Source organism: Ostrea edulis, chromosome 2 (genome assembly GCF_947568905.1).
Source record: "Ostrea edulis chromosome 2, xbOstEdul1.1, whole genome shotgun sequence".
Lineage (NCBI taxonomy): Eukaryota > Metazoa > Mollusca > Bivalvia > Ostreida > Ostreidae > Ostrea > Ostrea edulis.
The window spans coordinates 95,515,796-95,532,914 of record NC_079165.1 but is presented as its reverse complement, the minus strand read 5'-3'; the positions used below and the strand labels follow the sequence as shown (position 1 = coordinate 95,532,914).

Here is a 17,119-nt window from a genome sequence, read left to right as displayed (position 1 = left end):
AAGCAAGAGTATATGTATAAAAACCATCATTAAATTTCAAGCCAATTTAAAGTGAAAACTTTGTATGATATGATCTATGTTTCAATGAAATATATATCAATTTCAATAGATTTACAAAATGCTAATGATACTATAATACTATGGCAAAAACTGCCCAAAAATGACAAATTTTCAAAAATCTTTATCTCAAGAACCACACACTTGTAAGAAAAACTAAAGATTCATGGAGGGTGATTTTAAGGAGAAAATTTTCTATTGGCTTAAATGCAAGAGATAAAAACTTTCCCGCATTTAATACAAAGTTCATGGATACATATATGTGAATGTGCAATAGTTGTACAAATTTCACAAACAGATGACTTCTCTGGCAGTAGAACATTTAAATATAATTTTTTTCTTACAAAGTTCTTCAAAAGGAGGGCAAATTAAAGAAAAGACATATTACCAAAGTCATTTAAATACATAATGTACGCGTTTGATATTTTCACAAGATTTAATACTCATTAGGTGTCATGTATTTTGCTTTTCTAACCATAAATAATTAATCTCCTACTCCTATTCAGGTGGTGACACACATTTCTCTACACAACCTTTTGCTGAGACTAGCCTCCTGCATTTAATTTGTGCTCAGAGAGTTTACCAATTAATTCATGTTGAGAATGTTTCATACATAATTTCTTCCTCATCATCAATGCAAACATTCGTAAATAAAGTAATTAAATGTTCATCTTTTGATCTTCTGGAATGTGTATTTCAACACAGTGAATCCTGATAATCAAATTACAAATGATTAATGGGACAGGGCTTATGGAGATAGTTAAAACCTTGTGTTCTCAACAAATTTAGATTATTATGAAAAGGATTTAGAAAGTTAGGCTCAAACTTTATAATACACAAAGGCACTGTATCTGATGATGAAAAATGAATTGTTATCTAAGTGCTATAATGTGGTGGGATGGGGGTAAATGATAATCACTATAGTTTTAAACAATTAGGGAAGGGGGTGTGTGTGAAAAACACTACATTTCGAAACAATCAGGAAGAAATATTATCATTACAATGCTCCTAAATGTCTTGAGCAATATTATTTTAGTGTCCAATTCAGGTACCTTACATGTTACATCATTTAATCTCTGACCATGGATTTATTGATAGATAAAATCTTAATACTTTAGTTCAAAGAGATCTAACTTGTGACCAATGTTATGTATTTATTAGCAGTAATTCATTGATTTATGTAGTGTTTTTTTTACACCCTCCAGAAATAAACTTCGAAATAGAGGAAGTTGATAGTACAAGATTTTAATATCATTGTGATTACCCTGATTACTTTTATTGTCTTTTAAAATTGTAATTCGTGTGATGATTATCAAAACTTTAATAGCAATAATTTTTGGAAATTTTATTTTCAATCATTAACTAGATAACGTTTTTTTATGTTTCAATTTCAACCACATGAATGAATCATTTTCATTGTGATTTACTTTGTGATAAATTTGTACTAAGTAGTTTCAAATATTAAAAAACAAATTTATCAGTAGCAGTGTTCACATCTAAGCACTTGAACTCACTGGACAACCGGACCAGTATAACCATGCAAACTGAGTTACTGGTCCTTTACTAGATCTGGCCGTCATTCTGGTGACTCAAAATAACATACCAAAGTTTGTATAACTTTTAATATTAAAAGATATCAAAATCCAAGTTTTGATAATTGATATTGATTTATTCAGAAATATTGTGATAAATCAGAGTCATGATTGGAGAAAACAGAGACATCATCCCGAGTTACTTTCTCTAAATTTTCTACATCAGTAACATTAGACTGGTCACGTAAAACATCATCAAGTATAAGGTGGGCATCTTGGGATGTATATAGACCTCCTAACTAAAACAAGGATTTCTATTTATTTATGTTGTCCTATAGCATTGTCTTTTGCTATCTTTTGTATAATATAATAACTAACAAAACAAGATATTGTGTTACATACTTGTTTTCATTTCAGCTGAGTCTGCAATCAGCACATGACACCCCCATATTCATGATGAGTATTGAGTATGTCCATTGCATATATGAACATTATATTTGTGTACTGGAACTCAGTCCTGTATTGTATTTGTGATTTAAATCGTTGTAGCGGGCAGCTGGGTTTGATCACCTGTGGCCAGATAGCTCGGTAGAGCACCTAGCTGACTAGAGATTCAGGGGCCCGAGTTCAAATCCCGGTCTGGTCGGTTGCATTTTCTCCCTTCCTGTTACATTTGGTGCCATAGACCACCCCTGGAACTGACAGGTGAAAATGCCTGCCGGGGGGATAAAGATCCTGGGTTGATGTCTTCAAATGTGAAGATATTTAATGAGGGAGGAATGTATGTACATGTAGTGCTCAGTTGGTAGAGCACCTGACTAGAGAATTCAGGGACCCGGGTTCGAATCCTGGTCTGGTCCGTTGCATTTTCACCCTGTTATATCATATATGTCCAGTATTATGCCCTTTTGGGCCCTATACTGGAATGAATAATTATTCAAAATTGAATATTAAACTTGACTATTATGAATGAAGGGTCTTGTATTTTCATGGAACAAGCACGATTTATTTTTACCAGTACAACAGACGGGCTATTGTTTTAAATTTATCAATCCTCCTGATTCTTTGTCCATCAGACGGAGAGATGTCATAATGATGATAATTTCAAATACAGCATGTCATAAGGTCGAATGTTGCCTTGATGTAATTCATACCAATTATTGTAATGCCATTTTTTAGATACTGATTTGACTTTGTTAACCTCACCAAAATGGAGAGCTCATGGGAGGAGGGGTGTGACTGGTTCACAGGGGATACTGAATACTCCTCCTATTCACCTGACCCCACTCTGGTGTTACCAGGAGTCTGTGTTTTTGTCTGTTCTTGATTTTGCATTCTTTATAGGACCTATGAGATTGACCATGCACTTTTTTTTAATTATCAAATTGAAATTTGGTTTAAAATTTACTTATATTTGCTCTTCTTGTATACATTGTGTAAACATATGTTGAATTGTACTGTACTGGGTGAGACTTTAAATTTCTAATTCACACTTCCTCCATTAAACTTTCCATCTGGTGTACCTTTGATCTTTTAACAATGTTAATTATGAACAGTCAGGGAAATAGTATGGTACCTTGCTTTAGTAAAGACAGTGTGAAATTTTAAAAGATTCTAGGCCACATGCAGGTGAGTGCTGCTCTAATTAATTGAATTATTGATGCCTCTTTAATCAGATAATCACCTTTATCATAGTCTGACAATAGCAACTCAGGGAGGGGGCAATTAAATCATTTAAGTGGTGGTTATATACAATTGATCTATAGCTGTAGTCCAGCTTAGATGTCCAAAAAATGAAATCACATGACCACACTTACTAGTTTATTTATCACACACTGCTTGTTTAGATTTTCAAGAGATACTCTCTTTGAAGTTTTGGGAGATGATTTGGAGACTTTAATGATGAGACCCAACTTTATATGAGGAAACACCAGAAAAATTCAGCATTCTGCTTGCATTCCACTGGGATTCGTAAGTAAAACTATGTCTCAGCCTTGGACAGGTAGGCCATCTTATTCTTTTTTATTTCCTCCCCTCTCTATGGGCTCTCCAGAACTATAGAACCAGTAAGGTAATTTTCGCTTAGAATGATACTACTTTATCGTAATTAGTGTAAAATCATTGAATGGTAACTTAAACTGTTGAATGTAATTGCAAGGTGTTTAAAGCTTTAACATTGAATGTTTTAATGACTAGAATTTGATGGTTAGTATAACAGTATAAAAAATTGTTTGAGCTCCATTTGTATTTAAAGAAGTTAACTGAGTGAAATAATTTGGATCACAAGGGAAAATATATAGAGTTAGCTATATCATATTTATATCACGTTTATATCATATTTATATTACATTTATATCATATATAACATATATATTTATGACAGAATTTTGCATTATGTTATATATTGATTCCCAAACTTTGCCCAGACTACAACCACTTCTTTTGTAATTTTTTATTATTAGACATACAATATAGAGAAATATCAGTGTAGGAGTTATTGCCCTTGACTACTTTTTTTTATAGTATAGACAATTACTCATAGAAAATGTATACCTTTTCAATATCAAATTATTTACCTTTTTTATACCTAGTGAATGAAATTCCCCCAAAATATATATAATCTATCATGCACAAATTTTAATGAAATTGCAAAAATCTATGACTTCACAGGAGGATGAACCTAGCATATGGTAGTCCAGGTTAATATTTTTCATATTCACCACTGGTCAAATATTGATTATATTGTCATAACCATAGATGAAATGGGAACTAATTGTGGATTCTGTATAGTCATTAAGGGTAGAGGTTTTGCACATGGCTTAATTAGGGACAGGTGATCTGTTAATCATATGGAAGGGATTTAAAATTTCATTTTACCTATCACTTATTTTTTTCACAGGTGCTCTTATTCTTAAATTTTTCCTTCTGGTAAATTTTTATGAGATAGACAATTAAGATACATTTCATTACCAGGTAAAAGAACACCGGAAAAATGATACGTGATGTTACAGTTATGCAATATATATAAAGATTTTGTCAGGATGTCATATTAAGGAAAGAAACATATCAATGATATTATAAGTTAGAATTGTAAGTAGTGATATTAATAGAATAATAGAAGGAAAGGTAAAAGATTATATAAATATCTGAAGAACATATAACTTCTGGTTAAATATCCTTTTTAGAAATGTAGATAGTTTTCTGCAGTGTTACAGATCGACTTAGTTGAAAACAGTATATTCTATGATTTATCAACGATGATTAAACAACATTTACTATGCAATAATTTTTTTCTTTAGTAAGGTAATTCCAAAACATAATTAAACTTGTCGCCAATATTTTTGTACACAATCTACATATTCTTAGATTTCTGTCTATAATACGGTAGATAGAGCCTCAGTTTTTACAAAATCTTTATTGAATTTTAAATTGCGTATGATAGAAATAAATCTTTCGGAGGGATTTTATTTACTGGATAAAATGAAAAAATTTGGGTAAACTATTGATAGTGAAAAAGTTACATTTTCCATAGATACTTTAAAAAATGCTGTCAAGGGCAATAACTCCTGTACTGGTAGGTCTATCATACAAGATTCACAATTAATTTATACATATTTATGAATTAACAGTTTTTTCAAACTGTTGACATTAAAAAACTGTCAAGATTTTATCTTCTTTTTTTTAAATTCTGATTTTTACAAAAATGTGGGTTTTTCTGATGTTGACCTGTAGATTATGTCTGTTTTGTATGTCCGACTTCTTTAAAAAAAAAGTTAGCAACATACACTTTTTTTGGTTCTTAATAAAATCAAACTATATTAAGTGGAAATTAATGCATTTTTTCCACTTTCAACTATCAATCACATAAGTCACATGAGGGTGGAGCTACCTAAGTTAAATCATTGTCTAACTTCAATTGGTGAATGGTTGTTTTGTATTTAGAAAACAGAATTCTGAGATCTTTTGGACGTGAGAGGAGAAAGTTCTCAAAAGTCAAACCGTTTTAAAAAATTTGTAATTAATACATTTTGAAAATTCTTCTAGTTTTCTCCTGGCATACCTGGGTATATAGATTGACAAGTATTATCTTTGATATAATATGACTTCAACCAATTATTTGACCAAAACAGAACACGAAATGTGCATTGTAATCACATAATGAAGTTTTATCAGTGTTATCAATTGATAATTTATGGCAAACTCACTTACACTAGAACATAAGTAATACATGTATATTAAAATATTCCTATGATACAATTATGCATGCAAATTTGCCAATTTGTAATGAAAGTGGAGTCCAATTTCCAGTTAACTTAATTGTTGAGAAAATGGGTTAGCTATGAATAACTTACAATACTTACATAATAATTCACAATCCTCTTTCAAATTATTGCAGTAGAGGACCATATTTCATTTGGGGTAGCTGTGACATTTCTAAAATCTTTTGTTCTTTAATATCTTGCAAAGAAATAGTCTGTCCTTTAAGGAGGTACTCTACATCGTCAGAATGGCTGACTTCCTTTTAAAACATGGATGAAAGTATATTTCTATTCATTAAAAAATTTATCGCCTAGCTGAGTAGGATAGCTTGTCAACTGCTGAAGTGTATATCGGGGGTTCGAGTCCAGCAGGGTTTTTCAATTTTTTTCAGATTGCTTTCTACTAAAATTGCATTTTTTGAATAAATAAAGTAAATATGAAAGTTTTCAATTTCAAAATATTGTCGTATATATCCTCCACTTTTCATCCATATTAAATTTATCTGGTGTAGCATACCTCCTTAATAATTAGTTAGAAAATATTCTTACTTTATTCTTGATACCAACACTTGATCTTAGATGCTCATCACTGACATCTGAATTACAATTTTTTTTCTCATTATTGGAAAGGAAAATACTTCCTAATCTTCTTTAACAATATGAGTTTGTATATAATTTTTTAAAAAGTGTTTCTAGGCTAAATCTGGATGAGTAACATGAAATGTCAAGATAAATATTTAATATATAATTAAAGGAGCAAAGGGTGATCATTCCAAATGCACTCCTAATGTTGAGTGATGCGGATATTTCAAATTCAGTATTGATTAGTTTGATTGGAGCATAACCATCAAAAATGGATGCTAATCATTTCAACATTAATCAAATATCTGGACAAATTTTCCCTGCAACAGTTATATTTGTTTAAATGGTAAACTACAAATAGTGAGGAGCTGCTTTGGCTATAGTGTGCCTGTTTAGCAAGCGAGCTACCCCGTGTTCGAATCCACAATTAAGCATATTATTTTTCTGAATATATGGAGTTATATGTGAAAAGTTTGAAGAAGACTAAAAAGTAATTACACAGAAGAATGTATTGAATATTGTAGGAAGGAAAAAAAGGGAAGCATAATGATATATATCTTAACTTGCATGTAAATTAAAGAAGGTTAAATTACTATAACAACAGTCATGTACAAACTATGTTTGAAACTTTTAAAAAAAATCATCACCCTTGACAATAATACAATTAATTAAATTTGAAGTAGGGTGTTGTCAGTATCAAGAAAATAGTTTGATTATACGCAACCATGAAATGGGTTGTTTCTAATAACATACCATACATATTTTATTCAAATAAATTCATTGTGATTGGCAAGAGTTATGCCCGTTATCAACAGAAGCATTTGAAATCATGCCGTCTCCTCATCCAATTATGGCAAAATTACAAGTTATACTTTGTGTAACAGTAAAGCCTTATTAGTACAATATATTCTATTGCAGTTAATTTTAGGTTAAATGTTTATTGTCAAAAGGGGAAAGGTACCATTTACCACTTGATAAATTCCCCAATTTCCACAATTTCAAAGAAAAAATAAAGCTGTTTTAGGCTTTGACTCAACCTTTTAGCACTGGGTGCCAAACTTGCTGGCTGTTACTATTGTGTTGCTAATGTAGCTAGATATCAGAACACATCAGATATGGACTTACATTTCCCTGAAAAATGAATTAAATATTAATCAACATGATAAAATGTCTGATAAACTCCTACATTGAATTACCATGAGGGTAATACCAAGCGAGAGATGTGATGAAAAAAAACCAATCGAAGTATGACACCCTTATACATCATGCACTTGAACAATTAAAAGTGTCCATAATAAACTTCAAAACATGCCAGAAGTTGCATTTTGATTCTCCATCATGTGAGCTGTATCTGGTGTTGACATCATTCAAGGTTTTCCTATTTGCTATGGTTCAGAGACAATTGCAGCATATTGGGAGGTGTTATTTAGCAACTATCACAAAAATTGTTTTTATTGCAGTAAATGTATAAAAATTTCTGTTTGTACAAAAACACCTACAATGTACAGAGTGCGTGCAAATTTGAAGAGCAAAAGTTGACTTCATGTGCAACTGACATAAAAGTAACCAAAGGGACCTTACGATGGAAACATTGTAACAGCCTTTTACAGGGACACAGCCAATTGATAATCAATTTCAAATTTTCCTTCACTTAGACAATCATAGATCGCAACAAGAAATTATCAAAAATTGTAGGAGAAAGGGCAAAATGAAGGCTCAAAATGCAAAAATTGTAGGAGAGAGGAAAATATTTTCAAAATAGTAAAGTTTTGAAATTTGTAATAATATTAATAGAGATTTTCTTTTTTATTTCTGTTTGAAAAGTAAGAAAAAGTAAAAGTTTAGTTTAGGTTTTAACTTTAATACAGTCTCAAGAAGTCTCAGGGCTTTGTTGTAAAACTTGTATGAGGTTAAGGACTTAATATTTTGTGTTATTGCAAACTTCACAGAATGTAGATAACCTGAGAAGGTTAATCACAGCAATCACCCTCAGCTGTGTCTGATGTTGCTCATTGACTTCTGTCTTTAAACTTCCTGTCTGCATGAGACACCTTAATTTTTATGCCATGAAATTGTTAATGTCCTGTAATTAAATGTTTAAAGAAATAAACCAAGGAGAGTATTTTGATGGTTGTAAACTTACAATAAAAAATTTTAATTATGCAATAAATGTAAAAAAGGTATAATTTTATTTTGGATGAAAATAAAATCCCACATTTTTCCCTCCTCGGGGACCATCAGGAGCACATAAGATCAAGCTGGGTGAGCATAAAATTCTAACCCCTGGTTATGTCACACAAGATAATCACTGTAGCACAATTTTAAAAATGTCAAATGAAAATAAAACAATCTGTTCTACAGATTGGATACTTCCAGAAGAACAATTTCAAATGAAATTTTATTTGAATGTCAGTAAGTTTGATAAAATTTGTGAAAGATTAATTGGTCAAAATGTCAGAAGTGTTGTTTGACACAAATTTTATGGATGTAAGCTTGTTCCTTGTGCATTCATTTTCAAAATAAAAATGTGTAATTAAGCATGTAAGCATTATTAAATGAAAAATGTATGCATGAAATTAAAAAATTACAAATTTAAAAAAATTAATTGAATACAAAATACTGATGGTCATCAATTCATAAACACATCAAACTGTTTTGTATGTATTGATAAACAATATTTCATTATATGTAAATTAAAAATATTATAAAGATTAAGGCAGTTAGGAGGTTGAGCCTACTCCTTTTTAAGATGAAAGGTGATGTCCACATATTGATACATGCAAAAATGAGAAATTACAACATATATAATAATTGATAATAATTTGTCAACTTATTTACATTTCCAATGTTTTTACCTTCGATATCTTTACCATGTAAAGTATGATTGCCATTTCCTCTTGAAATTGTGAACAATGTGTGGATGAATCTTGAGAAATACAGTCAGATTATTGTAATGAGTGGGGAAATTCTGACAGAAAAATGTAAATATAAAAAATAAATTTCAGTTTTGAAAATACATGAGGGTATGAACAGCAATGCTTCACGCCAGCATACATGAGATTGTAAAGCATCACTGTTCATGCCCTCATAATTGCAAAGTCGAAATTCATTTCTTAAATATATGAAGTACTGGAAAGACTATCAAGAAGAGTACTGTGCATTTCATGAATAGCGGATTTTAATTGTATTTTTGGTAAGTAAAAATAAAATACAAGTCATTTTAATCAAATTCTTTATCAGCTTTGAGCATTATACATGTAATTGTAGCTCATTGGAATCGTACATTATAAACATATTTATACAAATGCAATATCTGTAAAACGCCACATAAAATGAAGACATGCAAATATGTATGTTTATAATATGCCATATATATATTTCTATATATACAGTTTGTATATATATTTCTATATATACAGTTTGTATATATATGTATATATATATATTGGATAATTTTAGGTATTCATTTTAATTTAATTGTAATCTTGTTTTAAAAATGTATTCAGAATCTAAACAGATCATAAGACTTTTCTGAAGTAAAAATGTTGACGTATAAGGTTAGTAAAGGATGTGGTGTAGGTAAAGCATTTTCATATTTCAGAAAAATCAATTGTAACAAGACTGGAATAAGCCTGGGTTTTGTAAGTTTCAAATTGTTGTTTGTACAATAGCTCGTCTTTATCGGTATCAAACATCTGCGCTATTAGGCCGATGAAATTTCAACACTAATTTCCCATTTCTAGAATTATTGATTTTTGTCGATGGAGGGATTTTTGTTTCCTTGATATTCTATTTTTCTTCCTTGCTCCTGTAAAATCACTCATGCATGAAACACCTTTATAGACAGGTGATGTATAGTCATGTGACCTTGACTGCCATAAACAATGCTTTGTAATCCCTATCAGAAATTAGAAAGTGAAGATAACTTGAGCTGTCAACATTGAAAAATAGTACTTAGGCAGTATAGTAATCAGCTAATCACTTTTAATACTTTAGTGAAGTCTAGACAATGTTTAATCATTAAAAGGACTTGTGTGGAATTTTTTGAGAAGAAGTGCCTCTGATTTTGACAGTCATTGGATTTGTGAATCTCATTTAAGACTCTTGGTTTCTCTGGCCATTTGGAACTAATTTACTGAAATGGACCAGAAGCTGCCAGAGGAGGTGTGAAATTTACACTGTGATGTGATGTTGATAAGTAACCAATTGAATTAAAGCATCTGAAGATGGTCTGGTGATGTAGTAATCAAACTGAATTATCTATCTAAGAATTAGTCATTGAATTATCGGCTGCATTAATGAAATCATCCCTGACATAGCTCCGAGCCCCCTGTGAAGTTTTAAAGTGATGGTGGAGAGGCTGGATCAGTGTATTGGTTAATTTATTCAGAGCAATGTTGGTCACTAGCTGCAAATCTACAATGGATAAAGATGAAAAGAATCAGAATCGTAAGTTTTTAAATAAAAATCATTCAGTTAGTGTGAAAATAGAATAAAGGTACCGATGATAAAATTGTAATTATATCAAGAAAATGAGATAATTATGCATTTTTTGGTCTTTAATTTCCAAATCTTCAACAACTAGCTGATTGAAATCTCCTTTTCTAGACAGATTTTTAATCATTGTAAAAGCATTAAATTTTTATAATACGGAATCATGATTTCAAACGGATGACAAGTAATCTAAAACAAGAAATTTCTATTGATACATCGACGGAATCCTTGGCAATTTGAGATAATGAAGTGTTTGTGATATAAGATACCCTAGAATTTCTTCATGATTGTGCTACCATAGTAACTATACCAAAGTACCTGAGGTTCCATCTAACAATATGTGTATCAATTAGCTGACACCATGGGTGTCCAAGAAGGAGCTGTTTTTAATTAGTTTAACATTTCAGTGACATGTAGGTTGAGTGGTTTTGGAACTGTATGAGATATACAAGTGGTTTCACTAACAGTAACCCACAAAGTGTGTATTTTGTCATTTTTGTAATTAAAATTAAAATTAAAAACTTAACAGTTAGTCCCAGTCCAACAGGAAATCTTATAATTCCTCTGACATTTATTTACTTATATTAAAGAAATAATAAGAAAATTTGCCACCGAAATTGCATATGGATGATGTTGTATTAATTTGTAATATTGAATATCGCACTGTGACAAGACCCATCAATTTCAGATCTGTCATGTTATCGAACAGTTACTCAATCCATCAAAGTTAGATACAGGCCTTATAGCACTTTTTGTAGCTGTCAATATACATATAACAGAAACCGCAGAAAATTTATGAAAGACTTTAGCTATAAACTCTTGGTAATTGTACAGTTCTTGTTTTAAATCAATTGGTTTGACAGTTTCCACGGATTTTGTGTTCTGAACAGCTAACTGCCACTGAAATACTTAGGTTAGTTGACAGATTGTGCTTGAAGTATATGACAGTTTTCACATTGAGTAAAGATTTTGACTTGTTTATGGAACAATCAATGTTGTTCTACACCTATAGAACAAGTGATTTTGTTTTTACTGTAAATTTCATTGGAGTAAGAAAGTAATTGTTTAGTGTAGTGACATTGTGAATCTTCAATTACTTGCAATTTCAAAAGGATTCAATGATGACATGCATTTTGCGTGGAGGCTTAATGTTGGAGCTGACTATTACAATAAATATAATTCATACACAAAATGTGTGTGTGATATATATTGCATGCTTTAATGGGACAAGAACACTTAATTTAACATACAAATAATATACCTTGCATTTCTTTGGATTGAAATAACATTTTAAATTACATCTTTGATCATAAATTACATAAGAAAAATATGTTTCAGATAATCACACCTTTTTTGATTTTTTTCATATATCCTCAAGATGTTTTCATTTGATGGCATGCTTTTGGATGTTTCTTCACACTAAACATGTCAAACTTCACAAGCTTGACCTGAAGGAGAGTGCAGATCAAAGGGAGAATACTCTATAAAATTGCATGTCTCATTGTTAAAGATAAAAAGATGTTATCAGATGATCACACCATAATCTAGTTGTTATTTTAGTGGTTTAAAAGATTATCCATTGTATTGTTCAAGGATTATTTAGGCTCAATGGTAATTATGAGGGCTGGCCAGTAGTTCACAGTCCCTCTGTAGGGGGATATAGACATTTATAGAGCGTTTTCACCATTAAAAAAAAGTAACTTTAATTAAGGTAATTAAAAACAAATTTGATTATATTATATCAGAGAGGTATTTCATATGAATGAATTATATTTACACAATTCAGAATCTCCCCCTCAGTTCAAGATATTTATTAAGATGTCGGCAGTCCAATGAATGTTCTATTCCAGATTTTAATGATAATTACAACTCTCTCTCTCTCTCTTTCTCTCTCCTGATTAGGAAATATACCTCCTGAAATCTCAAGAAATCCTGTTGTGTAAATGTAAAGATGATTGACACATTACTGACACTAAACCACCATGAAGGTACAATACTGTCATGGTCAGAGAAACCTGCAAATCTTTCCAGGTGTAGATATTCTCACCTGAACATTTTGACACAAGATGTCACGTCAATCTGCCACAAAAAGGCAACAGGTTCTTGTTAGACGAATTTTTTAAACCCGAAAATAAAGCTAATAACCATTGTAATGAATTCAAAGCACAGCTAATAAAAAACTGTTCAGTGATGTGCATTGTCAAAAGGGAAATGAAAAATGTGTCAGTTGTTAACATATTTAGTAATTGTCAAATCCTTTTTTTTTTTTCTTTTTTTTTTTTGTACTATATATAAAGTTAAATTTCTGTCAAATCTGATAAAAATACCCTGCTTTTTATACCTGTATACCTGTTCCCAAGGTTAGTTATGATTACATGGGTCAGTACCCACATACTCCTGTTAAACTGGCAGTATGGCAGAATTTATTAATGAATCCATTACAACTGGCAAGGGCCTGAGGTCCAGGATAATATCTAATATTGAAAATAATGAATTACACAAGGTCTATATTAATTAATTTTCATATGTTATGATCTCAGTGTCAAGGAAATGTAAGGGTTCAATGAAGATGTCCAGGTAGCATAGTGGTTAACGCTCTTGCTTCTCACCGCTGCAACCTGAGTTCGTTCCCCGTGGTCAACGATGGTTGTGTGTGAGAGGGTATGGTGGTCGTTCACTCAGACACGTGGGTTTCCTCCGGATAATCCAGTTTCCTCCCACAAAATGACCCCCTAGCGTCAACATTGGTGGAAATCGGTAAAATAGCTAGTATATAGCTAATGTTCATTGTTGTTATGTATGTGCGACTTTAAAAGTAAATATTATTTATTTATATTTATTATAATACAATGGAAGGTTTTTTTAAATGAGAACTACAAAATGATTTCAGTCAGCTAAATGAATACTTTAAACAATATTTTATCATGTAAATCATAATAGATTACACAGCAAGCTGGGAACATTTTTATCAATTTATCATTATGTAGACATCAGCTGGAAGGAGACTAAAAATATATATATTAAGTGAAAAAATTTAACACAAAAAGTACAAAAATAATACAGGGAGTTTTGAGATCATTACTTCATGTATACATTGTACCGTGGGTTGAAGCACAGAGAAGTTGAGGGGGGGGGGGGGGGAATAGAGGGTGTAATAGGAAGAAAAAGAATAATGATCAAATAAAAATGGAGGAGGGGTACTAATTCAATAGGAAAAATCAGGCATGATTATACTTCCTATAGAAGTGATGTTCAAAACATTTTGGTTTCCAAAATTAACATTGTCTTTTAAAATCTCCATTTAGAAATGATTACTTCATAATGATAGAGAACTCACAGTTACATTACATTGATCCCCGTAATTTCTATGTTCTAAAAACTACACTTTCAAAGAAAAAAATTACAGCATTTTCAGTATGATGACTACACATTTCACGAGTAGCATTGTCTCGTAAAGAATGTAAATCAAAATTTACAATGCAAGAATTCTGCTTATTCTTATAAAAGACGACAATCTACCTCTTAATGATGCACAGTATTTTAGATTAAAGGTCAAAGTATCTTGAATTTTTTTTTCTTTTTTAACAAATCTTATTATTGTTGGGAAAATGAAAACAATATAGTTAAATGAATTGCTATGAAATTTACAGACCACTGTTTAGTCCATGAATCTATAGTCCATGAATCAAATGAAAAAATTGATTAGATTAGGAGGAAAATGGTGTCATTAGAAATCACCTTTCTCCCGATTTGTCAAGGAATTGGAACTCTGGTTTCCCTGAGACAATTGGAAGAGTCTGATTTATGCAGCTGCAGTGTCATTTTCACCTGCCCTCCTTGTGTCACAGGTCTGTTCCTGTGAAAGCTTCTCTAGATAACTACTGGTAATTATCTTGATAAGGACAATAGGCATGACAGTCATTTCATCATGAAATAAAGAGGGAGAACAGAAGGGAGCATGTGATGAAATAGGGGGAGGCTGTGATTTGTCATCAGTACTTCTCATTAACTGAGCACTTTAATGAGGCAAATTAATCAGAAAATTATCAAGTTTATAGGACTTAATCTCATTTTAATGCATTCCATTCCACTTTCTGAAGATAAATGCATGTTAATCTCAAATGCCAAGGATTTATTTTTCTTCTCTGAAATGTTTCTTTGATTTCATTCCTCCAATCCATAATGTGTCGTATTTTCTCCCCCCCAAAAATTCACCTGACTTTGATACCTGAAATGGGGTAATTAGTCAAGTAGCGTGGCTACTGATGTCTGCCATGCGACCTGATGGATTGTTCAGTGTTCATGCCTTATTCAAATAATTTTAAATACAACTCTCTTTGTGTTCACTTATTGATTTTTAAATAAATCTCTTGAGTTTTAAAATCAGATTTACTTTCATCTTAACAAAGGCCTTTAAAATCAATTGCAGAAAAAATGATTCATTTTGAAAGGCTTTCAGAAAAACATTGGGTCAAAGAAATGTGTAATGATGCAAAAGTTATCTTCAATAGGCTAGAAAATTATGCAAAAATTACCACTTCATAACTTTAAATGATGGGGGATATTTGTTGAAATCAGTTCAAAAGATTAAACAATGAAGTTACTCCATCAGAGAAGTCCCTCGTGACTGTATAATATTGGAGAGAGCAGATGGCCCCAAATCAATGCAAGACTAGTCTAAACTGAGGCTGTAGCTGTCCTGCTCTCAGAGTTCAATGTTATCAGGAGCTGAGTCTGCTGATACCTACAACTCTGTAACTGTACTCCCGCTTTTATATTTCAATGTGTTCGAGATACTGTGAAATGGATTAAAAGTATGGAAGATAACAAGACTTTGAAGACGATCTTTTAATTACTGGGTTTAATTCCCGGGTCCTGTTGGGTAAGGTTTAGATAACTGGATCTGAGTGTGTAAGAATATGTGTTCAAATCCACCTTTTGTCTCAAAGATGATATCACAAAGTGTTGGGATTTATGTTAACTACAGGGCTTAGGGAATTTTGACTATCAAGATAAATGATCTATGGGCTGACCATACTTTTTGACTGCAGGGCTTGAATGATGAATTGTGTAATTGCAGATTCTGCATTGTAGTGTACTTTTTAATGGCTGATAGGAGTATAGATTAAGTTTTTATGGTCTAGGGAAAACTGCTTTGATCTATCAAGGTCTATCAAAAATGACCACTGTATGGGTTAGTATTGAGAGTGATGACTTAATTTTGACAAGGGCTAAGAATATTGATGGATTTGTAGACCATAGTGCTAAATAATTTTCATCTTTATGAACTATTGTATGGTTCATGTCTGACTTGTGTCATCAAGATTCCAAATTATGCAGAGCAAATGTTTGAATGAACATATGAAATGGATGCATACAAATACCATTACCCTAGTCAAAATGGACGAATCAATTTTCTACAACTGGATACCCGGGGTAAGATTCTTTGAAAAGATCTTTATATTCTACTCCCATACAGTTCATCATTTTTAAAGTGACCTTTAAGAATGTATGTTTTCTATAATCTACTATATTGAGATATTATTTTTTCAATTTTGTAACAACACATAAGGATCCTCAGTGACACAATTTTATGATAGTGTTATAGACCTCAAAATTTGTGTGGACACAACAGAGGCCAGGTTAAGCAACAAATGTACAAATTATCAAACACTATGTGGTACTTTACACCAAATAGATAATAACAAAACAAAATCTCAAAACCACACAACACACTCCTATGGAGATAATTTACATTTATTAGTTGTGAATTAGCTGTGTAACAATTTTCTTAATTGAAATCTTTAAAGTCTCTGTTTTTTTCTGTCTGTTTGGCAAATTACCCCAGCTGGTGCTCCCATCACCACATGGAGTGCACCCTTCAAGGAACACAAACTTGCCAAAGGGCTTCCTCCTATTTGCCTCCAAACAAACTGTTATTTGAGTCTATTTGCTATTTAACATATTCGTCTATGAAATGCGTGGACAACATAAATATTGAGATTTGATAGGTTTTGCATTTTCTTTGTTGCATGCGTGCGAAAATGACAGGAAGTGTGAATTAAAGGAGGTACCCTGAATAGCAAGAAGAAAAAACACCCCCCAAGAAATAAACATGAGTTCATTGAAAACCTGGTAGGGTGTGGACAGACTTATGCAAGGGGCAGGAAACAGACACGCTCAGGAAATTTAATT

At 31.7% G+C, this 17,119-nt stretch overlaps 1 protein-coding gene across 4 annotated transcripts in view; it reads left to right on the top strand.

The window, feature by feature from the left end:
- LOC125680938 (mucin-5AC-like) overlaps nt 1–17,119 on the top strand; it is a 36,749-nt gene that overhangs the window by 1,148 nt on the left and 18,482 nt on the right. The window contains exons 2-3 of one of the 4 annotated variants that reach the window (XM_048920770.2): nt 2,007–2,056; nt 2,139–2,370. In XM_048920770.2, the coding sequence (XP_048776727.2) occupies nt 2,358–2,370 (13 nt within the window). In that variant the 5' untranslated portion in view covers nt 2,007–2,056; nt 2,139–2,357. Of the gene's footprint in view, nt 1–1,701; nt 2,371–2,400; nt 3,561–9,990; nt 10,880–17,119 lie in introns of those variants that run through there. The other 3 variants (XM_048920771.2, XM_048920767.2, XM_048920766.2) reach the window with 3 other exon arrangements.